This window comes from Parasteatoda tepidariorum, chromosome 4 (genome assembly GCF_043381705.1).
Source record: "Parasteatoda tepidariorum isolate YZ-2023 chromosome 4, CAS_Ptep_4.0, whole genome shotgun sequence".
In the NCBI taxonomy this organism is placed as follows: domain Eukaryota; kingdom Metazoa; phylum Arthropoda; class Arachnida; order Araneae; family Theridiidae; genus Parasteatoda; species Parasteatoda tepidariorum.
The window spans coordinates 39260928-39288638 of record NC_092207.1 but is presented as its reverse complement, the minus strand read 5'-3'; the positions used below and the strand labels follow the sequence as shown (position 1 = coordinate 39288638).

At 28.1% G+C, this 27711-nt stretch overlaps 1 protein-coding gene across 2 annotated transcripts; it reads right to left on the bottom strand.

Moving 5' to 3' along the window:
* Positions 1-27613, bottom strand: LOC107437577 (uncharacterized). 2 transcript variants are annotated; one of them, XM_043051802.2, is made up of 17 exons: positions 27199-27613; positions 23634-23701; positions 21607-21660; positions 20662-20744; positions 20376-20533; positions 19111-19149; positions 18243-18403; positions 14536-14594; positions 13696-13785; positions 12484-12665; positions 10545-10650; positions 9089-9154; positions 6659-6763; positions 5630-5751; positions 4602-4722; positions 4375-4497; positions 1-3071 (listed from the first exon to the last, which is right to left on the bottom strand). In XM_043051802.2, exons 2-17 carry the CDS (start codon positions 23671-23673, stop codon positions 78-80), a joined length of 4503 nt encoding a protein of 1500 aa, XP_042907736.1. In that variant the 5' UTR covers positions 23674-23701; positions 27199-27613; the 3' UTR covers positions 1-77. The 2 variants fall into 2 exon arrangements, with proteins under 2 accessions (XP_042907736.1, XP_042907737.1); XM_043051803.2 differs by having other exon boundaries at positions 27561-27603.
* Positions 27614-27711: the final 98 nt, after the last annotated feature.

The window sequence follows — 27711 nt, the reverse complement described above, 5'->3', positions numbered from 1 at the left end:
TCAGATATGATAATTTTTATTAAAGGGGACAATGTTGTGCAGTTGGTTATCACATATAATAACTAAGTAAACTTTCGTCATGAAAATGGACCATGCGAGTAATTGTTATGAATTGGTCTGAAATTTACTTGATTAGCCCTATGAGGCCATGAACCTCCACCTAATTGGGGTAAATGAGAAAGAAAAGGGGGAGGCATTAGAGGAGGAACCTGTCTATTATTCCAGTTCCGTCTGCAATTATTCCGATCAAATGAATTTGGATCAGCTTTCCAACGCATTGACTCAGGATCTGTTGTGTCTTTTGTCAATTTCAGAACTAATCTTTCTGATGGCACTTCATGAGAATGCATATCATTAGTCCTCACAGGTGGTGGTTTGTTGAAGGTGACCTTCTCAGACCTTGGTTCAAGTTTCCTCCACGAAGTTTTGCTTTGATAACCACTTAAATTAACTGGAGTAATGTCAGGCAATGGAGAAAGAGGGACACTGCCTCTTCGGGAATCTAAACTATTTTCTTCAGGTTTATTTGTTTGAGGTTGTTTCTTGGGTATTTTATAGCCTCGGAAGGAATCCTTCTTGGGAATGGGTGGCAAAGTTTTATCAAATGTAAAAGGCAAACTCTTTGAGTCTGATGAGCTACTCTCAAATTTTTCTGGAGGTTTGGTGCTACTTTCAATTTTCTCTACAGGCTTGAAGCTGTTTTCAATTTTCTCTGAAGGTTTGGAACTATTCTCAACTTTCTCTGGATGTTTGGAATTACTCTCAATCTTTTCTTGAACTCTGGTGCTATTCTCGTTCTTTTCCGAAGATTTAAGTTTTTCCTGGCACTTAGTAGTTGATGATGTTTGCTTAACAGATGAAAGATTGTTTGCACTTTTTAATTTCCCTACTGGTTGTTTAGAAAATACGGAAGATGACTCATGGTTGAATTTCCGCTTTGATGGTTTACTTGATTTAAGTATACAGTTTTCTGACACTTTCACTGGTGTAGGCGAATTAGTCCTCAAAGGAGATCCTTTAACAAATGCTTTATCAGGTTTAACTTTTTTTATTAAATTAGAATCATGCGGGGAAATCTTTTTAACAAGACCATTCACTTTAGTTTTCTTATTATCTTTTTGATTCAATTTATCAAGGCCTTCAGATGGTTTGTAGCTTAAAACATTATTTACTTTTTTGGAGCATTTTACAGAATCGCCTTCTTTCAAGCACTTGACAACATCATCAGACTTCAACACTACATAAGGAAGAGGTAAAACTCTATTATTATTTTTCTTTACCTCCAATTTAAGAGTTTTCTCAATGGTATCAAAATTTACAGTATTTGTATTGCTAGTTGAGTTTGCATTGGTTTCCATTTTTTTATCTTCAATTTTATTAGGATTCAGATTCAATTCCTCTAACTCTACATTCAATTTGCCTAACAGAAATTCTTTTGAAGTATTAGATACATGATTAGAACCAGTACTTATGAGAAGGTCATTTATTTTCTTGTGCGTTTCAGATTTGATGTTTTGCTTAGTAATACTCGCCGATTTGAATTTCTTAGGTTTAATTTTATGAATTTCTTTTGAAGTTTTCCTCTCTGCTTCAACATCAGAGTTATCGCAAGAGACAGTTTTGGTAAATAAAGTAGAATTATTTTCAACAGATGACTTTGCTAATGAAGAATTTTCACTGGGTTCTTGTTTAAAACATTTATTATCCAGAATTTGAGAGTTATCAAGCTGTTCCTTATCTTTAATATCGTTACAAGATACAGAACTAAGCTCATCACTCTTAATATCTTTCGACTGTTTAGTTTCAGAATTAAAATCAGTACTTTGGAGATTTAATTTACAGTCAAGATCATATTCATTATCACAGATATCCTGATTAGTATTATTTACAATGTCACTTTCGATGTACATTTGAGTGTCTGAATAACCAACCTCAACATCATATATACAGTCTTCAATAACAACATTAGCATCAGAATTTAGATCATATGGGTTATATGCAGAATCGAATTGCTTAATACCGGTATCACAAGGATTGTAAACTTCATTAACAACTAATGCATCATCTGTTTGCTCCATCTTGTAATTTGCCCCAACATCGAAATCTGGCATGTATATTACTTCAGATTCCTCCAATTTTATATTAACTGTATTTACATCGTTAGAAATATAAATAGAATTTTTATCTTCCAATTTAACATTTGACTGAAAATTTATTTCATCAAAGGATTTCTCAGAATCAGAACTTTGCATAGCTGTTTCTATCACAACATTTGAATCGAAATTTAATTCGGCAGGAGAATTTGCTGAGTCAACATCTCCATTTGTGTTATCAATACCTGAGTCAGTTTCAACAATACTTTTGTCAAATGCAGAACACAAACGAGTGTCGGTTTCAGGAGATGTGATTGAACTGGAACTAGCATTTTCTTCACAGTTTTTACTAAAATGAGATGATTCTGATGCACATGTATTTTGAAAATTCTCATCCTCTGAAAATTTATTTGAAATAATTTCTGTTGTTTCAGATGAAAAATGTTGGTCATGGGATAATCTATCTGAATCAATGGGTACATCACAACTGACTGAATTCGTGGCATCACATTGAAAATTACAGTTTGAATTATCAGTCTCTTCCTGACATGAGGTATCACTTTGAAATTGCACTTTTCTTTGTTTGTTAGCAGTTGATAGAAACCTTTGAGTTCGTACTAATAAACCATTTAAATAATGCTTAGCATATGGATTGGGCGTTTTCACAGAATTACGGTTTTCATTCTTCTTAGAAGGTTTCACCTGGCCATTTACCTTAGTCCTCACTGAATCTTCACCTACAAGGTTAGTGAGAACACTAACCATGTTAGGTGAAGGACCATTAACACCAGAATACTTTTTATCATAAGCAAGATCGCCACAGTTTGCATTCAGAACAGCATTCAATTGGTCTTCTGTCAACTTTTTACGTTGCTTGCGCAAAATAGAAACTTGTTTGTTAAAAATTTCTTCTTTGGCTTGTAACCACTTCTTCACGAGTTTCTCTCGATTCTTGACCATGTAGCACAGATTCCTTGCCTAAAAAATATAAGCACACATTAAGTAAATAAAATCTTTATTTTCTCAATAAATAAATATTAGTAGAAATAAATTCTGGCTATAAATACAGTTGAATTAAGACAAAATGATTTGAGAGATCATTCATGCAGTATATTGAAGAAGAACCAGGAGAGTTCAAAACATATTGACTGCTAGTATGACCAGTCATAGATCAAAAAATTCACAATGTGTTGTCTGGATTCAAAAGGCAGGAAGACACTTAATACAATTATTTACTTTATCCACATCATTGAAAAACCAATGCAATTTTAAGTTTATGACTATCAACGTTCCACTCCATAGCCTTGTAAATTTGAACTCAATCCACAAGACAAGGAAACTTCTGTATCAAGGATTAGGAGCGAGAAACTTTGCCTTCATGGAGAACTTTTTTGATGAAACGAGCCCGCATTTGCGTTACATAAAAAGGAAAACCACAAAAATCTTTCACAGTTAGCCTGATGGCAAGGGGACTCTAACCTGTGATCTTCCTACCACTGAGGATATTTTTCATCAACACTGTGGTTAGTGTGAGCCAGGTGTGGAATTCGTATAGACCAGCGATCACTGTGATTCGAACCTAGGTCACCTCATTGGGAAGCAAGTGCCCCTCCCCCTGTGCAACGATGGCTTACTTAATGCAATTCCAATTTTAAAAAGAAAATAAAAAAATAGTCTGAAAGATTGGAAGTGGACAAAAAGTAATAATCTCTTAGGAAACAATTAATGAACTTCCATATAGTAGTGTAAAAGCAAAATTTCAAGCATTATGTCTTCTTTTCATTATTGCATCGTAACTTCGATATATTTCCATCATTACTCAATAGTAATGATAACAAGAAGAGCTAATGTATTTATTAGTATTATTATTACAATATTTTAAGTTATTATTATGTACAAAATAATAACAGTTAAAGACTAACTCATATTACATTTAAAAAGCAGAATTCTATAAAAGATTGTTGACATCTGACAAATAAGATTCAAGTCATACTTAGGATTATTTCATGGCAAAAAAACAATATATTAAATATTCTAAATTTTTTTTTGAAATAGTAAAACTTTTAAATGAAGGGAAATTATGCTAACACATTTCAAATTATGGATAGGAATAGCTAATTTCAAATAAGCTTTGTCCTGACTACTCTTGTGAAATGAAAAAAAAATTTACATCGAAGAGATGTGAATAAATTAAATATTCAAATTAGTCAAACCATAAAACACTTTTAAAAAAATAAAAAAAATTCATAACAATAAAAGTGATAAAAATATATTTATTTACTCTCTCTAAGTCCCTTCGTCGAAGAACGAGTTTCTTCATGAAAGTGAAAGGAGAATTTTCTTCCTCAGTTACTTTCTCCAGGTTCTGCACTCTAGGTGTAAGTAGTGGACGATTTGCATTTGCCTTAAAAAATAATATAAATATTTTATTTTTGTAAATAATTTAAAAACAGATTTAAAAAAATTCAGCTATAAACACTAAAATTTGAAATAGTAAGAAATAAATACCCTTCTTTTGAGTTTCCAGTAATAAAAGATTGATTCGATTTCACTCTTATCACATTCAAACTGTTCAGCAATATCATCAATACTAACATAATTATAGAATTCAGCTTCCTTTTCTGATATCCTTTTAGAAAAAAGGAGGGGAAATTAAGTCAACATCATAACATCCTCAATTTTTTCACGATAAATTTCAATGATTTGAATCATAATCAAATTGACAAAAATTAAACCATAACAAAAAAAAAGAAGAAAAAAAATGAAATACATTTAAAAACAGTGTAGTTGTAATTTTTAATAAAATAACAAGTAAAAAAATATATCTATAAAAAAATAGAAATTAAAATACAAATATGAGATTTTGTTAAGGAAAAATTTTCTGAATTTAATAAGATTTCAATACTGAATTCTTTTTTTATTTTATATAAAAACTATAATTTTGACACCATTTAAAACACTAAAATTAAAAGAATACATTATAATTTTTTATTCTTAAACTTGTGTACAGGGCAATACATTTTGATTTGTCAAAATTAAAATTCAGAAATTGATCAATTTTATCAAACACCAATTCCATAAATCATAGGACAAAAAACTTGCATTTTTTATAAAAATTAAAAAAAAAGAAAAAAAAAAGAAAGTGCTGTTAAAATAAAAAATTTTCCATTCAAACAATTAATATATGCACGAAATATATCAAAATTCTTAGTAAAATGGAGTGATAGTTTTTATTTTTAAAAAGTAAATATATGGGACCATTAATTCCGTTATATTTTTGCCAGACAAATTCTGATAAAATATTAAAATCACAAGAAATTGTTCTTCAAAAAGGTTTTAATTCCAAAGGTCAAGTAGACAAGTTAAAGAATTCATTAAACAACAGCTAGCTACAATTACAAAAAGATAAAGAGTTAATATATATTTCACTATTACAGAAAAAATCTCCTTCCTACAATGGTAATTTTAAACATTTCAAATAACTTGACATTTTATGAATAATTTACATAGAAATGATTAATCTTCAAATCAATTACTTCAACTGTCTAAGATTAGCCCTTTCTTCATTGCTTAAAGAATCTCGTTTTAAAACAGCATGCTCTTCTTCAGAATCAGAAAACATACCAGGCCTCTTATTGCTGTGTTTTTTACAAAAAGCCTAGAATAACAAAGAAATATATAGACATGCTTTTTGTAAAACAATTATAATTTTTTTTTAACATTAAAGGAAATAAAAACAAATGAAACTTGACAAACATTTTCAGTTAATCCTCAATCCATTATTTCTGCATTTTTCATTTTCCCATGTGAATCGTCTTGTTTTAATAGTCATGTTACGAATGCTTTTCTTATAATATTAATACAGTTTAAATCGTTTTAGTAAATAGAAGATTATGTCTATTTTCAGAAGTTTCATCAACATTAGATAAAAAGTAATAAAATGAAGTTATTTCGTTTTGAGAAGAAAAAAAAGTAACTCCCGACAATAATGATAGAAAAGTAAAATGAGGATTAATTATGGTTAGTAAAAATGCCTGAAAAATTAACTTTGATGTTATGATGAAAATGTTGGAATTGTGGTTAATTTAAGGAACGGTTGCAGAAGCTAAAAAAGAGCAAAGCGGTAACAATGAAGATGGTAAAATGGAACCATAACCAGCTCAAACATCAGCAAAAAGCCTTTGAAACAATTGTGGAAATTTCTATTTTCCCATAACCTTACAGAAAATGAACAGTAGTCCTTCACATGCTAAAAATTGATGTTTTTTGCGTAGATAAGAAAAAGAGTATGTTCAAACCGAAATTTCTAAAGATTATAAAAAAATAATTGTATTTATTTTTCTTTTGCCTAGAATATATTTTTGCAGTTAGAATAAGACTTTTACAATAAAATTTTTTATACTTATTGTAAATTTATTAATTGAAGATTTATTATTTGATATATATGGCTGTTCCTCATTAGTGATTTTTTTCAGTATATAGCATTAACAATAAATGATCCCATGAGAAACAATCAATCAAGGTTCAACTGCATGATAATTTAAAACACTGAATGCATATCTTACTCTAAGTTCATCATCTTCAGTGTAAGCATTTTTGACGCAGGCTCTCATCTGTAAACCTTCATTAAAAGCACAAGTCACATGAAATGCAACTTTGCAATTTTTTTCCTAAAAAAAAAAGGACACAAAGGAGTTGTTTAAAAGATTGTTTGAAATTAAACAGGTATCAAAAAATTAAGGTACACTCTTGCCTTTAGGGCATTTATTTTAAGAGAATACTAAAAAATAAATGATTTTGGATGCATAAAAAGGATGTACTTATCGATAATGTTTTACTGAGCTTGTATTTAAAAAGCTAGTAAAAAAAAACATTTTTAATCACTTTAAACAATAAAAAGCTCATCTGTAACTTATATGTGAGTAAAGTATGAGATAAATTCAGGACCAGCAGTAAGGACTTAATTATTAACCAGTAAATTAGCTGGACATCAAAAGTATTAGCCAAACTTCAAAAGTCAGTTTAATATGTTCCCTAATTTTTTATGATTAATTTTTTCCCCCATTGAAAACTCCAACATCAAAATCGAAATCAAGAGTCATTTGGAGGTAGGATGAAAAATGTAGATGTTTTATCATTTTTGAGGAAAATAAATAAAAATAAGTTAGGGTTAATTCTTGATAAATTCTTAGACTAGATCAGAAACATAAGTAAAATTTAGATTTTTTAGATTCCGACTATCTTTTAAGTACACATATTTCATAAATGTAACGTTTCATTCAAGTCTTATTTTTAAATGAAAGGATACTATTTTGCTTATTTTTCACTGTCGTAATGTAATTATTCAGAAGAAAAAAAAGAATTCCTGCGGAAAATAAATTATTTCTGCTTCATTCTGATTTATGGATTATTATACTACACACAGGGATTTTTTTTAAAATCAAAATTTGGACTGGGGCTCAACACAGTCATTACCAGCCCAGTGCAGGTGGTTATAATATATCATTGAAAAGTGGTAATCTATAAAGTTAAAATCATTAAATCTTCTTATTTCAACAACGATTTTAGTTTTACAATAAGTTTATTTTAAAAAACAATATGTTATTGTCATGAGAAAACATATTTTCTGCAAAAATAGTTCAATGATAACATGCATCTAGCTACCACTTAAACAACTTTATTGACACAAACTGTAAGAGTCACGTGGCATTGCGTGATTCGGCATCAAACATGTGAATCTGTATTGTACAGGTTTTTTGTTTCTAATACTTGCAGAATCTTTCTTGTTGCTTAGATTATAAAGAATTAATATAATTCTAATTAGCTAAGCCAAGTATCGAACAGAAATTACTGTGTTGAACAAAAAATGCAAGATTTGTCCAGAAAATTTTCTTATTGACGTAATTTTCAGGATAGAGGGGAATCTATCTTTCTTGTTGGTAGGAGTACCTTTTTGTCAATATTTTTGCCAAAACGCAATTTGTTTTACTGAATTTACGTTTTTATCGCATTTGTCGAGGTGGCAACCTTAACCTTATAACTGTTAATTGAATATATATGTAAGTATATCACGTGCAGGGATATATAACATAAATTGCTAATTTAATATATGAATATAAGTATATTATAATCAGGTTTCAATGGATTTTTATACAAGCACAGGATAAACAGTTGATAGTTTAAGGTATGGGGTATTTTTAATAAAAACTGATTCAAATAATAATTAAAAACGAAAATATAATTAGATTTATTTATTTAGAATTATATCACATTAAAATAGTGAAAGGGTTGGGGGAAAATAACTTGTTTTATTATTATTCAATGCAAGAAATCACACTTAATAAATTATGCCTATACAAATTAAAAAAATTATTTTTTATTTTGAGAGTAAAAAACTTTAAAAAAAAACTTTTATCTTGAAATTAAAAAAAGAAATTGATTTAAATAAAGTTTGGAAGGTTTCAATTTCGGCAGACCTAGGCTAATTAAAAGCATGTTTTTAAAATAAAAGTTTGTTAAAAACATAAAATGAAAACATTAAAAACAATCAAACATGAAAGCAAATATATAATCAATAAAAACCAAGTATTTAAAATGTAACATTTAAAAAGTGAAGTTTTATTCTAGAATTAATTTATTTCATATAGTTTACACTTACATTACCTAAATGCTGTGTTACTTAAAAAACAGAAGTTTTCAAAAATTCTGTTTTTAATACATAATATATTGAAAAATAACTAGAAAATGATTTGTCATAGATTGCCAACTATTTATAAATGAATAAAATTGTGAAAAGATAGAAAAATTGCAACTGACCCTAAGTTAACAATGAAAAATTAAGTTTAGGAGGGCATAGGTAGAATTATAATATTTATTAAATTATTTTTATCTTGCTCTCCAATGAAGATACAAATAATTTAGTACTTGTCTAAGAAATAAATAAATTATAGAAAAAAAAAACAATAATTCAGAAATCTTAAAAAATATAAACTTACACTACACAGAATACAGGCTCCAGTTTTAACATTACAGATTGAACAAATAAGGGCCCATCTGCCTGCCTATAAGAAGAAAATAAAAATCGTTACAGATCTTTCCCGTCCACTTTCCAACATAAAAATTAATACTTTTAAAAATGCACAAGGTTCATTCAGTTTTATTTAATAAGCATGCAAAATATAATATAAATAAACTCTTCCATATTTTTATTTATCATATCTAAAATTATTCTGGGTGTTATTGTATTAATTGCCTATCTGCTTGCCTATGAAAACAAAATAAAAATCATTATAGATTGCACAAAACACACTCTCTAATATAAAAATTAATACTTTTAAGAATGTGCAAGGTTTATTCACTTTAATTTAGTAAAAATGTAAAATATAATAAGAATAAACTCTTACGTAATTTTATCAATCATACTTAAAATTATTCAATGCGCTATTACAATTTAAAGATAGAATAGGTCCCTATACGTATACTTGATCAAATTCCATTTATTGAGTAATTTATTTTCTCCATCACTGAACCAGCATTACAGTATCCATGAAAAAGTTTATTCTAATTTCCCAGGATTTAATAGAAAAAGCTTGTGAATTAACGAATTGAATTTTGAAATAGAAATACATAAATCAAATAATTATACAATTTTTTCAAATTACTGGAGCTTATCGCACCTCACAAATGAAGTAAGAATAAAATAAGAAAAAAAAATTTAGCTAGACTATTTCTATTTGCTTAAATTGCACTAAAAAATATGATTTATAGTAGTTAACCCACCAATATATTAAAAACTTTTCCTACTAAGAAAATTTCCTATTTCAATTTAAATTTTGTTTCAATTTTTAAGAGTAGTTGTCAGAAATCATATAATTATTCTATAAGCTAGCAAATCACTAGCATTATAAAAGATACACAAATACCACACCATAAAAGTGGACCAGTAGAAATTTTTTGATGAACCATTAAAAACTACTGCTTTATTGAGTGAAATGTTGAGGACGAACATATAAACATAAATTGTAAATATTTTGTGAACTGTAAATTATAATCAGATGAATACTCGAAAATCAAAATGTATGTCAGGAAGAAAAAAAATATGTGAGCACTTTGGGAGAACCATAAACTTAAATAATGCTGCCAAAAATTACCATGTTTTCACTTTTCATGATCAGTACCTCAGGGTCTTTAAAACACAACTGTAGTTATTTTCAGGTACCAAAATGTACAAAAAAAAGTCTAAAATTTCAAAAAAGTTCCTCATTAATTAATTCATGATTTTTAAAGGAGATACAAAAAGCTTAGCAATGCCTTAAAAAGAATTTCAAAAGAGGACATTAATACAAAAATTTATTCAATACTGTATCCATTCAATTGACAAAATTGTCACAATCTAAAATAGAAAACAATGTTTAAATTAATAAAACAGTAACAAAAATTCATATTACTCACAGGAATTTGAGATATTTTTATTATAGGCTCCATTTTGATAAAATTAAAAAATGATACTCCAGGAATCCAAACAGCACATCCTACATGAGCCCATTTTTGACCACACCTGAAAAATGGAAAATATAATTAAAAATTGAAATACAACATATAAAATACTTTCCAGTTTGTTAATACTGAAATAAAATTGAAATATGTAGAAAATTTTTTGAAGGGCATCAATGTGGATTAAGACTGTGGGTCAGCTTATGAAAAATAATAAAAAGTTGAAAAATAATTTGTGGAATAAAGCATCCACTACTGTGGATCAGCTTTTTGAAGCTTTAGACAGATTATGGAAAAGTTTTATGAATATGATACTGATTTATGTAGGCATTTTATCGGCTTAAAGCAAGCATTTGACAGCATCAAAATTAATAAAACTCACAAAAATAACAATCAAAAAGACAAAGGCCAGTATAATTACATAGCTCGAAGAACAGGAGATGCATTTGAGTTTAACAAAGATGTTAAGCGAGGTGATTCACTCTCAGCAGAGCTGCTCAACATTGCCTTGCATTTGGGTATCACATAAATCAATGAAGAAATGTATTCAAAAAGTCAACACAAACTTTTACATATAGAGACCATGTAATATTTACTGCTAAAACAAAAAATGGACTAATTCAACTAATAAAAGAACTAATGAGAAAAGCAAATAAAATAGGTTTGAATTTAAATAAATTAAAAAGGGAATTTTAATTAAATAATTTTAAGGGAACAAATACCGTATCTCAGTAATGAAATAAAAACAATAAGTTTGAAACTCATGACTGCATAAATAAACAGATACAAAATGGGAATAAAGCAGTATTTGTAAATAATAGATCACTAAAAAGTAAATTAATCTCAAGAAAATGTAAAAAGCAGATATATGAAACCCTAATATGGCCAATATTAACGTATGGATCTAAAACCTAAATTTTGTCCCAAAAAAAAAATGAAAATATATTAAAATATTTTAAATGTAGTATAATTAGAAGAACTTATGGAATCATTAATGAAAATAACATATGGAGATTGGAGATAAAGATATAACCTTAAAATGGAAAAAAATTAATTGAAAGTAAATACACAAATTTCTTGAAGCTGAAAGAATACAGAAAAGAATGAAGGAAACAGACAAGTCTAAAAAAATCATGAAAGAAAAATCATATAATAATAAAAAAAAAGATGACTAAAGCTGATGGTTGAGTCAAGTTTAGGTTGGAAAAAAATGGAAAAAGAAATCTGGGGAGACAGTGACACGGAATTCTATTGTAAAAAAAAAGCCTACCAAGGGCTGTAGAGTTAAGAAAGAATAAGACTAAGGAATATTTATTTATTCTTACAAATTAGAGAAGTTTAGTATATTTTGACCAAAAAATCTATCCTTAAGAATTGATGAAAAATTTACAAACCATGGCCAAATGAAAATTTTATATTTAATCATATGCATTTAAGTGATGCACAGGATTTGAATCTGCTTGAGTCTCAGAGCAGAAAATTTTTAAAAGTTGTTTAAGTTTCTGAAGCGATTGAGTTAGCGATATGAATTTGTAAGAGACTGTTGAATTTTTAAAAAGAAATTATTTACTGCAGATGTTTCCAATAGTATGCAACATGGTGCATAAATCCTTAATTAATCAAATCGAAAAGAAAGAAAAAAAAAATTTGGAAAAAAAGAAAAAGAAAAAAAACAATTAAAAAGTTTTAATACATAAAAACAGTTGTTAAAACTACCAAACAAGAGCATTTTTTTGGACCAAGATAAACAATCCAAAATATGGTTCAAAATTTTTTAAACAATGTAATTCTAAAAATCTTTTAAGAAAATTAAATGATGTATCAATGTTGGTTACACACATGAGAGCACTATTTTGAACCTCTAGAAATCTAACAAGACAAGTTAAATATAACATACCTCAACGTTTTCATGGCTCCTCCTCTATTAGGGCAAAGTACACAGGCAGGCCTGATACCAAGAGCACAGGTTCGACAAATCCAACTACCTTCAGGTATTTTTGTTATTCCATAGCATATTTGATGAACACATATGTTACACGAATCACAAAACACCATTTCATTATTCTCCTGAGAATCCGGCTACAGAAAGAAAAAAGGTTTAATTAGAAAATATAACACATAAAATATGTGAGCTTGCTAATATAATATATATACATAGAATAATGTGAACTTAGCACTATCAGATGCAGGTTAAGCAAATTTTCTTGATTACTACGAAACTAAGTGAAAAATCTCTTGCAACATCAACTATTACAGGATATCAAAATTTTCTAGACTTGTATAACGAAATGTCCAAAATGTTGTTAACTTTAATATGGAAATAAAAACATCTTTTCTCAGGGTGCGAAGTAAGTAAAACAAAATTCTATTATATCTAATAAAAAAATAAAATTACAAAGGAAATAAAAGTCAAAATAGCAAAAAACACTGAAGTGAGGGAGCAAACACTCTGTAAATTTTACAAAAAAGTAACCTCAACATATATTTTCTTTGTAAATATTAATAATTACCAAAAAGAAAAGAAATATTCATATAATTGGTAAATGATACAAAAAATAGAAAAATTATTCTTAAAAAAAGCTTATTGTTACTATACTATTAAAAACAATATTCAATTCAAACTTAATTACTCTATTATTATTATCTACTTATAAAAAGAGAAAAAAAGCATATAGACATGATATCCATTTGGTTTTTGGTTGATTAATTGATTAAGGCGTATTTTAGCAGTGACAAATCCAGTGAGATGTGCCAGCTTGAGAGCATCAGATGTTCTGGCATTGTTATTGAAATTGTATATGTGCAGAAATTTGTTGAATCTTCGAGCAATTAATGATTTTTCATCAAATCAACACCTTGTCTTAAACAATTTTGATAGTAGTATGTTCAGATAAATTATCAGAGTTTTAATTGGTTCACCTTGGTTTACAATAAAGTTGAATGAAGTACAATAAATTTAAAGTATAAATGGGAAAAAATTGGCTTCATGAATACAGTCTTACAAAAACAATTTCCAGTTTTTTAGATAAATCTCTTTCCTGCATTAAAAAAATTTTAACATTTTTTCAGAAAAAATGAAGGAATAAAAAATAAAAATTCTAAAACATACTGATCGGCAAACATCACAGATGGCATCTTCATCATACTCAACGCCTAAGCCTTCTTCACTTTTTATTGCTTCTTGAAAATTAACATATGCCTAGAAATTAAAATAAAACTTTAACAACATTTCTTAAATTTTTAACAATTGTTGTAAGAAAAGAATAAATCTTAAAAATATTGGAAATAAAAGTTGTACTTCGATAATCTGAGATACAACAGAAAAACATAGAAACCATTCTTATGCCTAATTGTGACGACAATCATTAGGTGATTTTTTTTTACAATTAATTTTTTTCTTTTCTTTAAAAAAAAATTAGCAGAACTGAGATTAAGGATTGAAAATTACTATTATCTAGTTCTTTAATCTTTTATTTATGACTCAAATATAAGGGCAACGGAGAAATGAAGTGTTTAAAGGAAAGTATCACAAGGTGAAGCTACTTTTAAAGAAATCATTTTCACCAGTATTTTTTCTCCCTTCTCTACGTTAAGTGCATTCATTTAATTCTCCCACTAAAATGCTTTGTTGTTTATCTTCTAATTTCTGAAGTTGCATGGAACACACAGAAATATTAAGTAGCAGAGAATATAATTAAAACTTGTGATAACTTTACATATAAAGATTGGAATTCAATTTTCATAATGTCGAAACAATGTTATATGTGACAAAAAATTTAACTAATATTATTAAAATAAATTTGTATTAGAAATAGATAATTATCATAGACTTGAATGAGTATAAATTGAAGGCAAATAAGAAAAGAGTTTGCACAACATCTTAGTACATAAAAATAATACTATTTATCATACTGCTTATGTAAATATAATAATTACAATATGTAATTACCTGAACTTCAAATTCTTCAATAACTTGTTCAAAGAAACTCTCTTCAACAGGAGAAAGACCTATTAGATAGCAAGCAATTTGCAAAAATTATTAACTTAAAAATAAGATTATCTAAGCATGAAAACATTCTTACCACTTAATGCACAATATATTTTTCATAAAACTAATAGTTCAATTTCCTGTATTAGTTTTTAAAAGTTAAGGTTGTGAGACTGTTGATCCATATGAAGTTGACCAGTATCCCAAAAAAACTAAAACACTGGTTGCTATGTAACTAAAAGCATTCTCGAAAGCGTTTTCTTTAAAATTTAGTGGCTCAGCTGACAGCCCAATACAATGCAAAGTCAAGTAGAATAGTATCAGAGCACACTGTTCAGCAGACACTGTTGGATATGGGGCTACGCAGCAAACGTCCCTCCCACTCGTGTGCCTTTGCTGACCAAGCGTCATCGCCAACTACGCCTGCGCTGGGCCCGGGAATGGATCAGTGGGAGAGAGTTGCTTAGTCAGTTTAATCACGGTTTGTCATTCATCACGTCTCTGGGCCCGTGGTTATGGTAGAGCAGACCATAAATGCTACAGGGTATCTGAACATCATTGCGGACCAGTTGCACCCTTACATGGCCTCTGTTTTTCCAGCTGGAAATGGAATTTTCCAACAACGCCCCATGTCACAAGACTCAAATTGTGTTGGAGTGGTTCCAGGAACATTATGCTGAATACCAGTGCAGCTGTGTTGCAGGCTAAAGGTGGGCCAACTCGTTATTAAGAGGTGGTCAAAATGTTTTGGCTCTTGAGTGTATATATATTTAAAAAAAAAGTGTAACACATAGATTGACTTTACTACTAATGGTCCAAGACCACTAAAATGTCACTCAGACCACCATAAACGAATTTTAGTGGTTTATTGCAAGAGAAGGGATACATACCTGCCAACATTGTAATCTGCATGGCCTTGCAATTCTGAGCAAATGTTTCACTCGACAAAGTGTGTTATACAGTGTGTATAACACACTTTGTATTATAAGTGTTATTAAAGGACATTTTTAAAACAAAATTAAGAACTATCTGTTACTAAATTTATAAAACCTTTGAAAATACACTAGTGAATTTTGCTAATTTTTATAAAAAAAAAAAATTCATTTTGAAAACAATAACAAAAAAACTTTTTTTTTTTTAAATCCTGACTATTTTATTATACAATTGTTTTTTACATAAATATTTATACTTTATCACAATTTCAAAATTCTAGAATTAAAAAAAAAGAAAAAAATTAAATCAATGTTAAACTTAATTAACAATTATAGCCTTAAATGTTCATATGTAGCAGACTTAGTTGCTTTTAAAAAATTCTTTATTGATAGTCTGCTCATAACATCCAGCAGTTAGAGTGGTTTTGGCATTTAGAATGTCTTCTAGTAATTTATCAGATAAAAAACATTATACGAATTCCTTTTAACAATGCTGAGCACCCTTTCACATCCAGCATTGCCGTGTGGAATGCTTAAAATAGCCACCATGATTTTTGCTATCCAACTATATTATCTGAAATATACATCACTAGATGCTAGTTTAGAAATGAAATCCCATTTTTGTCTTGTTTTTATTTCTTGTTAAACCACAGAAGGTAAATCAGTAATTCGCAAATCACTGAATTTCTCTAAAAGTCCATCTCTTTTCATCAGCTAGTTAACACAGATGGATGGAAAATATTTTCATGAAGAAATTAACAACTTTGAATGATTTTGTGTGTAACTTTTCAATATCTACTACTTCAGCAGACAGTGAAAACTCTTTCTTCAAAGGAAATTTCTGCCATAAATAGTTGCAGACAGTAATATAATATTTTTTATATTGCTATAGAAAAGTTGCTTCTCTTCCATTTTTAAGACTGATATTAATTTGTTTCTCTGAAACAAAGTTAATGTTTATGAGTGATATCTAGTTTATGTTCATGAATAATATCTGCTCTTATAAATTTTGAAACAAAAGCTTTTAATAAATTTAATAAAATTTAAAGTATGAATTTTTGGCTTATTAGACAGTAGGATAATTAATGTTTATCAAAAAATGGGATAATGAAATTTAAAAATAAAGAACAAGCTTTTGCAGACATCCGATGAAAGAAAGAAGCATTTGTACTTCCCTAGTCAAAGTTGATTGCTGTTTAGAAGATTTTGTTGAAGAATTACCTTTCAATTTCTTTGTAAGTTTTTCTAAATCTGAAGGTCTTTTCTTATCAGAAAGATGTTCGTTCTAACCTTTGCCGATTTTTTTAAAGGTATGTAATAGTAGTTAAGACTATTGCATTTGTCCTTTTCATCTATTTGATCCTTATAAAAACCACACAGAAGATTTCATTGCTCTAGGAGTCTCTTTAAGCGTCCACTCAAAGAGAGCCACCTTGTGCAACTATGTTTTAAAATTTTGTGTGTAATAACATCAAAACTTTTAAAGCTTTAAATTCAAGTTTTTTTTAACTATTTTCTAAATAAAAAAATATCACACAAAACATTACTAACTGAAACAGGTAAAGAAGCCGCCTCTCTTTGAGCAACAATGAGTATTGAATAGCAAGGACAGCCAAATACAAAAATTTCTTGATTAGCTGTTTTTATTACAGCAATGACACTATTCTTTGAGCCAACTACCACCAGCGCATTATTGCAACTAAGTGCCAAACAATTTTCCAGTGAAATATTTAAAGATTTTTAAGTATTTAACATCAAATTACCACTAATCCGTCCTGTAGAACTTGCTTCTAAAGTCAGCACTTTCAGCAGCGATACCTTAACTTTGCCGATATTTGTGACGAAGTACAACACAAGTATAGGATAAAGTTGAGCATCTGTATCGTTGCTGTCATCAGTAGCGATAGCAAACATTTGCCTCCGAAGTGATTCTACAATTGAAGCACTTCTAACATCTGCTATTTTGGACACAATAGCAGTTTGCGTTCGTCCTGAACCATAATGCTTCGCAACATCACTTTTAGGGAACCTATTTCTAAATAATGGGCCTGCATGATCTGTGACACTAAGATGTGGATTATACTCTACAATGAACATGAATGATGTAACATACACTTCGGCCAGTATTACATCATCACCTCTAGACACAAAATACTTGCTAATTTTTCATTTTTATTTACACATTCTGACAAGTCTTAATGTCTCATCATGCGTATATCATCACATGTGCTATTTTAAAATCTAGTGCACAAACATAACAAAACGCATAGTGCTACAATCTGTTGGACTTAATTATGCAAGGAAAGCTTTTAGAATAAGATACTAAAAATATCTAGCAGTAAACTTTAGCAAATCATACGATCCTGTGATTTTTACGCAATCATACGATTTTAAAGCTTGACTGTACGGTCAGGTAAAACACTGTACAAGTTGGCAGATATGGTAATGGTATGCTGTTTTGCTTTCATGCTTTGGACTGTGCTAAATCTTAAATAAAGTTATTGCATTATAATTTTCAGTTTAATTTTATTTCATTAACTTTTAAAAAAAAATCTAACAGAGACACACAAACATACCAGTGAAAACGTGTAAGGATCACATGTAATATCTTTTAGTTACTGAAATTTTTTTAGTTTTTAACCATGCAAAATGATTGCCGAATATATAGTATAATATCTATAACTATGATAACAAAACATTTTTGATTAAAAATACAGAATATGAATTTTAATTTACCATAATCTTCTCTATCCTGATTGATCGAAGTTAACCAATGAAAATCGACACTATCCATATCATAACGACAGATTTGTTCAGCCAGCGTATTCATATAACTCATGACATGAATTGATGGGTCAAAATGGGAGTCACGAGTAAAACGAATCAGCTTCTTGTCTCTGAAAATTTTAATAAGAATTAATAATAAGATATGGATTTTGGTTCTATTTTAAAATTTAAATACATATCATATATATAAATCAAACATATTTTTAAAATATATTATAAGCGAAACTGTAAACAATTCACTAAATGTCCTTTATGAATTTATAAATTAAATTTATATTGGGTTGAGTCAGAAGAAAAAGAAATAAAATCACTGGACATTTCCAAATGTTTAAATGGAATTTTAATAAAAACTCTAGACCAGGTAAGACATAATATTTAATAGAAAAAGCATTGCGAATCAAAATATAATTCGAGGAAGTAACTTGATATTTTTAATTTCTGTTTTTCAACTACCCTTTGATTTATTTTCTTTATTCTGAATTGATTTATGGCGGTGAATGTTAGAATTTTTTACTTTGAATGTCTGTGACAGCTTGTTCCAATCCTAAGATTAGTCATTAAAAAAATTTTTTTTGGCAATTCTCAGACTTCTTTCTGTTGAAATGAAATTTCCCGAAAAATGTAGGTTTTCCCATAACCTGTTTTAGTATAAGGTAGGTAAAAATTTTAAATTTTTTTCTTCAAATTTCACGCATGCAAAAAGAAATAACACAAACTGCGAAATTGTATTGAATTAAAAGTCTAATTTTCCACTAAAAAAAAAAAACCGGGAATGAGTCATGAAATTTCAAACTTCGTCAATAATAGAAGTACTTACTGCTTATAATGGGCATCTTTATTTCTTTTCCGGAATATCCTAAATGAAATAAGACAGTTAGCCATTTTTCTTTTAACAACAAAGATTCATATACTTAAAGAAAAATCACATATTTGTATGGACTAGCATTTCCTTTCCATTAATACTAATATTCTATCATGAAAGGTACATTTGGAGAACATCGCAGACCAACTGTTGTAAAGTTAAAATTTTCAATGCACTTATAACTCAATAAATTTTATTGAATAATGAACCTTTCAGAATGATCACATCAATGATTTTGACAGTAGAAACACCACACTTATAAAGTTTTAATAAAATGCACATGTAGCTGTTAAAGTAATCGATCTTACTTTGCTAAAAAACAGTAATGTTTGATAAGATTTAGGATTAACTTTTAAGAATGCCCAATATTCTAAAAAACTTTTTTGAAAGAAACAAAAAGGTGTATTTCAGAATAAGCATAGATAGAAAAAAAAGTGATAAGAGTTAAATCTTATATAATAAATCACCAAGGAATGAAAATATAAATATGAAATAATAAATAATGTAAAAATGAAAAAATACAGCTAAAAAATAGTAAGAGTGAAATAAAAATAATACTTTTAAATCTGGTTGCACCAGAATCTAAATCATGATTGTAATTACCTGAATTTTTCAACAAAAAAAATCATATTTTACAACAAGTCTTCTAATAAAACTTGTTATCCAATTAAGTTTCAGCAAAATTTCTTAATAGAACTCATAATGTTAGTTTAATTTTTTTATAGGTAATTTAATATCACTAAGACTTTTCTGATTTAAAAAAAAAAAAAAAAAAAAAAAAAAAAAAAAAAAAAAAAAAACATTAAGAGTACATTTCAGTAAAAATTTGTTTTATACCAAATAAAGTAGCAGAAAAACCACAAAAACAATTCAGCAAAAAAAAGAAGAAAAAAGAAACACTTTTACACTCTAAACAAGAATTTAATTTTATTATTTTCAACAAAAGAATGTTGTAACATTTCATCTGTGTTAAAATTTTGTCATCAAAGGAAAGGTTTCAGTTAATATTATATTACATTATCATTAAGCACAATAAAGCTAAACTTAGCTAGCATATTGAAGATTTAGCTCAGTGTTTTGGTAAGTAAAATACTTATAGAGGTAGTACATGTAAACAAATAGATTTTTCTTTAATTCTAACACTAATTTTTTTTTACCAAACAATTTAAAAAATTCCTGTCAAGTTATCACTTGACAATCTGACTGGAAACAATTATTACCTAAAGGTTGGTTCGGGCAAAGTATCAGGGTTAACAGGAACTTGTACACCTCTCTCCCAATCTGTTCTCCAAGAATCTTCAATAATAACATATTCTTCTGGTGCTAGAGGTTCACTATCAGGCATTTTCATGGCACTAATAAGATCTGCTCGAAACAGCTGAAAAATAATAAAATTGATTTTAAAAAAAATTATGGATGTACTTTTTAAACTCAACACTGTAACTAGATAATTCAATCAATAGAAACAAATATTTAAAAAATTAGCAGATCAAACTTTTATCTTACCTGATCAGGATGATTACTCTGTTTGAAGCGATTATTGTAAATTTTGGATGTTGGTGGTTCAGCATATTTCGATGAAAGATAAGCTAAAATAAATAAATAAATATTATTCTATCTAAATTTGTAAATTAAACTCTCATAGAGTAATATAAAATGCACAATTCATTTTAAATTTTCGTAAAGGGGAAAAATCGCTATTCTCCCTTTATATTTATTATTAATCTTACTAGTATAAAATATTATCTACTGTATAACTTTACTATCCAATAATGAATTAACATTATATGCTACAATTAAAAATCTTAAAAAATAATGTAGAACCTGTACTGAGTCCGATTTATAAATGAAACAGACATAATATCTGTTTAACACAGATTGAAAATTTAACGTAAATTGATTAGGTTGTAGTGTTTTGTAATTAATAAAGAATACAAAGAACTCCCAGAAATACAAAGTTTTTCAGAGTAAACAGGAATTAGAAGTTTTTTGTAAGAAAAACTTTTAACTCTTTCTTAACTTCATTTATATTGCAATTGACTTATCTTATTCTAATTATTAATTAAAAATAAATAAATATTCAGTCCTTTTTAAAGTACAAGAACAAAATAGCAAGAAACACTTTAATACTTTAAAGTGCAGTGTTCTGGCTTAAAATAAGTCAAATTTTATCGTGTTTATCTCAGTTTTATACCAAAATACCCATCCGTCAATCTTAAGTTGGTTTTAAAAATCCATTAGTGCACAAGTAAATAAGTACTTCATCATAAACACCAAATAAAACACTAATAAATATTTTTTCCCTTAATTAAAAGTAGCTCAATTCTTAAATATTCTAAAAAATTTTAGCATTGAAATAATTCAATTATGAAACATATGTAACAGTAATTTTACATGTATAAAGCATAAAATTTAAAAATGAAATTATGTAGACAAAAAATTATATATTACCAGGCCCATCTTCATCACTGCCGCTATACTTCCTCTTCCTTTTGCCATCTGAGGCTGAAAAGTTATGAACAAAAAAGTTAAATAATATTCAAAATAATGTAGTATAATTAAAATTTAAAAATGAGATATTAAGGTATTACATATAAGGTAGATTTTTTTAAAGGCATTTAGCATTAAACATAAAGAACAGTTACTAAAAAAGAATTTCTTATATTAAGTCCATTACTATCATTTCATTCATATCCTTTTAGTTACTTTAAAAAGTTTTTTCTCTCCTACTCGCTATCATTCGCCAACCTCCAGAACTGAATATGTAGTTCATTTTAGATTACTTCACAGATTACACTTTAATCGTTTCATTTTACCCTTCTATTCTTTACCCAGTTTTTACACCTAAAATATATTGGATGCTTAGAATCCTGCCTGTTTTCCTACCCCCAGAAACTACAAATGCAGAACTTTTTAGACTGGTTTGGTTGATTTATCGATTTGTTCATTTACGCCGCACTAGAGCTGCAGAATGGGCTATTGGCGACGGTCTGGGAAACATCCCTGAGGATGATCAGACGACATGCCATCACAATTTTGATCCTCTGCAGAGGGGATGGCACCCCCGTTTCGGTAGCCCGACGACCTGCATGCGAAGTCGAGCACTTTACGGTAGAACGGTTTAACAAGGACCAATACCACACACTCTCGGCCCCTACGCAGACGGATCCAAGTGGTCACCCACCCGCACACTGACTGCAGTCAGTGATGCTTGACTTCGGTGATCTGCTGGGAACTGTGTCTTAACGATCAGTCCACTGCGGGACNTATGATAAAAAAAAACATTTCTTCTCTTCAATGTTTATTTATTTTGATAAATCTATTGTTCATATGATAAAAATAGCAATTTTTTTTGTAAAAAAAAGTATAAGTTTTTTTATTTTTGAGTGAATTCTAAAAATGGAACACCTTTAATTTTTTACAAATATATTAAAGTTTATTGATAAAGAAATAGAACGCTAATGTTTAAATAAACATTACTGCATTTGTCATTAACATGTCTCAATACATGTGCGGCCCTTTGTTGGCCAACCTGCTGTGCAAGTGGCCCTTCACTCAAAAAGGTTGCGCTCCCCTATTTTAGCTACTTTAAAATATTTTTTCGCTCCTACTCGCTATCATTCACCAACCTCCAGAACTGCATATGTAGTCCATTTTAGATTACTTCACAGACTGCACTTCAATCGTTTCATTTTATCCTTCTATTCTTTACCCAGTTTTTATACTTAAAATATATTAGATGCTTAGAATCCTGCCTGTTTTCCTACCCCCAGAAACTACAAATGCATAACTTTTTAGACTGGTTTGATTGTTTATACCTTCTTCATCAAGCAGTTTTTACAGAGAGAGAATTCAAAAAATTTTCTGAAACAGAGTAGGTACTCGAATAACTTTTTCTTAATACTTAAAAAATGAAGTTATATCTAAATAGAACTTTATTTAACAGAAAAAGTTAGTACGTCTTACATTCTTTTTCTTAAAAAAAATTAATAAATAAATAAATAAATAAAAAAGATTATTAAGTTACTCATTTTACACATAATTAAAATATTTAATTGTTTCTATTTTTAAAACAAAGTATTTTGTTAGAAATCTATTACAAGCTGAGAAATTTAACAAAGCCTATACAGTTAAGAGATAAAATACTTTTACACTCAGAACTAAATCTTTTAAAAAAATGTGACCTGTCACTTACTTTACCAAATTTATACCACTATTAATTTCACTAATTATAAAATTAAAATATTTTCTTAAAATCAAAATGGTTTGCTTTTGAAATCTAGTATTCATGTTTGATCACTGCACTCTAATACTCAATTTTAAAAAAAATTATTCTAATACATCTGCTAGTGCCAAAGACAAACACTATAATACCAATATGACTACTTTAGCACGAGCAGCAATAAAAAAAAAAAGAAAAAGACAAAGAAAAAACATAATACTTAGAAACACAATCATCTACTTAACAAATTACTAACCTTTACTACCTTTACTTCTTCGTTTAGCTGATGATGCCATTATTATTTATATGTCAGCATCAAACAATCTGAGAAAAGATAAACGAATTAGTCTTCAATATAAAAATAAACTTATTTGCAAAAAATTTAAATTCTAAAATGAAGCTAAAACAATTCTTAAATAGGGAGACAATTTTACAAAATATTGTATAATAACTTGTAAGAATGTAATCTTACAAGTTATTATACAATATTATACAAACACTTTGAGCACCATAAATAATTTAATAATTACGAGCAACGTTAGTGAGTCAAAAATTATTAACATATTTTTCCATAGTCTATCATAAAATTGTCTAAATAAAACAAAATAGAAAAAAGTTTACATGACGGCTCGATTATAAACAGATCTATAAAACAAAATATATAATACAGTTAATTTTGACACACTGAACTTTATAAACAGAAATATAGATACAGATCTATGAGTTATTTCTATATTTAACAAAATTGCCAATAAAAAAAGCTTAATTCAAGTAGGTGATACATGCAGAATAGGCTAGGTTACAGACTTCCATGTTGGGAAGCTACTTATTCTTAACTAGAAAACATTCAAAAAATAGAAACATTCGGAAGCTAATTTCTAAATTTTATGTAGCTACTCTAGTTTATTTCTTTTTTTTCTTCTTTAAACTAATTGTATTATTATTTTTTATATAGAAGGTATTGATTTGTTTCATTTGTGTAACTCTGTTAGGAGGGGTCTGTCCAGACATTTTATGAAAGGTCCGTTTTTGTAAAATTGTGAAAAAATTACTCGCAATTTATGAATATAAAATAAACGTTAAGTCACATTCATTCAACCAGGGTCCGTTTTTGTGAATTTGTGCAAATAGGGTCCATTATTGCAAAAAAACTTTTTCAAGGAGTTTTTAAATTGTAAAGACATACAAGATTACGCTCAACACTGAAAGTATATAATCAAAAAAATTAAATTTAAAAAAATAAACAGCAACTGCAGCTACTGAACTAGCGATGCAACATATAAATATTTGGTATTTAGCCTCTACTGCTGAACGCAGAATATTAATTTCGGACGAATAAAGGAGGAAGCGTCTGCGAAAGACAAAATTTAGTTCGTTTACATGTCCCCCCCCCTCCTGGGAAAGGTTTATTCGATTAACAAAACAATAATGAAGATAAACAAATTTGTGAAGGGTCTGATTAAAAGATAAATTATTTTGTGAAGGGTCCGTTTTTAAGTTAAAATATTCTGTGAAGGGTCCGCGTTTATGAAAAGATATTTTGTGAAGGGACCCAAATTTCTTCTAAACCCTGGTTAGGTAGTAGAAAAACTTAGCAACAAAACAGTTCATTCTATTTAGGTAATAAAAAGGAATTCTATATTAGTTTATAATATCAGAATCAGTTTTAGAGTTCTGCGATAAATTAACTCAGAAGTTTCAATTGTTTCCTAAGTAAATACAGAAAAACATTAATTATGAATTCAAAGTTTATAATTTATCATTAAGTAGAGAGACTCTTGCTTACTTTTTTCAACAATGACTATGTAATAATTTTTGGTTCTTGATGATTGTTAATGAAAGAATCTAAAATATTTAATTATACTAAAATAGACAAAATACTTGATTCTATTGCAATCAAATATAAATTTTATCATTTTGCTTGGTTAGCATTGTAATTTGTCTAGAATTTGGACTTAAATGTCAGACACATAAAAACTAATTTAAGAGATTATTTAGTAGTTAATTTTTAATAATGCTTTACCTTTTTGGTTTTATTATTTTAAAAGTGCACGTTGACTGTACACAAATTTGGCACATAGCTTGTTATAAAAGCAAGTACATCTTAGAGACTGTTTTACAGTTGCATAACCGTAAATAAATTTGATGCTATTTTCTTTAAGTTTATTATATAAATGTTTAATCTCATAATAAAATAGCATTGCCTTCTATCTTTAATTTGGAATATTAAAATCGAAAACATGATAGCTGAAAATAATACTTGAAAAGAAAGACAAATAAATATTACAAGAAAATATTTTTAAGAGGTAAGCAATGGAAAAATATTCCACAGGTATAATTATATTTTTTATAATTTTTCTTAATCATCTGCTAATAAATCATATGATGATACAATAGAGAAATCTGGATCTCTTCAGATATAATTTTTAAAAAAACTATACTATGTGATTTTTTGATCAAGAATATGCAAGCAGTGAAAAATAGTTTAAAACAATTATCTTTAATAGTTTCAATAATATCATAACTTACATATTATTCTTATCTAAATACCATAAAAAATATCCTTACAAATAAGAATCCTTGTTATGTTTTGTTAAAACAAAAAGTTATGTAAGCTAATTGTGCAAGACATTTTATGTTTGTAAAATTAAATACTGTGATATATATGTACTATATACATATATACACTTGCCAAATTTTGCAGGTTGCATTATAAAAGTACCTATCACTGATTTTCTATTTCCAGACTAACAATGCAAAAATTGTTTTGGCGGAAAATGGCTTAGTAACATACAACTTTAAAAAAATACAATTCATAAAATAGATTTCCTTTAATAATGCTCTAACTTCGATTACAAACAATAAAAAAACAAACCAAAAGATTAATAAGAAAGTATTAACAATCAGTACGAATCCTATCCTCAGCATTTAACTTAATTAAAAAACTTCACAAACTGCTTATCAATTAATATCGATATAAAATATCATGCATAGTCAATCAAATTTACTTTATAGTAAAAAATATACAATACATATGTGAAATGGAAGTAAAGTGATGCTCTACTTGTTCATGACAGAATATAATTGTTATATAAATAAAGTTTGAAAAACTTATGGACATACCACTAACAAAAATAAATTGATATTATTGAAGCTTTCTAAGATATCAACCTAGTAAATTAAAAAAAAAATTGGTCAATTATGTTAAAAACCAACAGAAGTCAAAATATAATCTTCCATTAAATGTTAAATATCTGATGGCACTATTATTACAAGCATAATATATAATTATTAGATATAATAATACATAATATATAATAATTATATTCTTAACAAATAATCTGACAAATTTTCTTACAAGAACAATTACTTTTTATAAAAAAAAAACAACTATTAACTGTCAGTACTTAATAATAGGAATTAAAACAGGTCATATATAATTTTCAACTAAAATGTAAGAATATTATAAATCTTATAAAGCGTAACGATTCGAAGATATTCTTTATAGTGAGAGAGATAACCAAACTGCTTGATTTTATTAATGAATACATACATCATGAAAATCACTCCAATTAATAATGTAAACATTAGTATTATAAACATAATCCTAAAGCTGTTTATCAAGAACGAACCACCAAATATAAATTAGTATTAATGAGTTGAACAGGAAATAAATAAATATAACAATTTAAATTTTATTAAAACAATCATCTAATAATAATTCCTTAAAACAGTCATTTAAAGAATAAATGATCACACACGACGTTGTTATGGAACATAGATGAAGTGACATATACTCGATTTTTAAAGAGATTTCTCACCTAAATATCACTAGATTATAAGGAAATACCTCCTTTGTGGATGAATGTGAATGTTTGATTTCATCTAGGCGATATATATTTTTATGCATTTTATTTTTCGAAGTTACTTCTTCAAACATGCACAAATCAAAGCCGCCATCATAAAATACAACACAACATACAAACATACATGTCACGTGACAGTCCACGAGACAAATTTAGATTTGGTATAGTTTCGAATTACAGCAAAAGATAGTATTTATTTCACCACAAAGAAACAAAAATCATGCTTAATTATAAAGTATAACTGCAAAATATAACAAATATCAACACTTTTGCAGTTAGGATCAGTAAATATAGCGATGCGAATCACATCAACCCACCACAATTTCTCGACTTCCTACAACAACAGCAGTCGCCATTGTTGAAGTAGCCATGCCAGATTCCAAAACTACGATATAATAATTTAATAGACAAGAAAACAAAATCTAACTTCTACTTTTACCATAAGCATTGAGTCGGAATCCACAATAG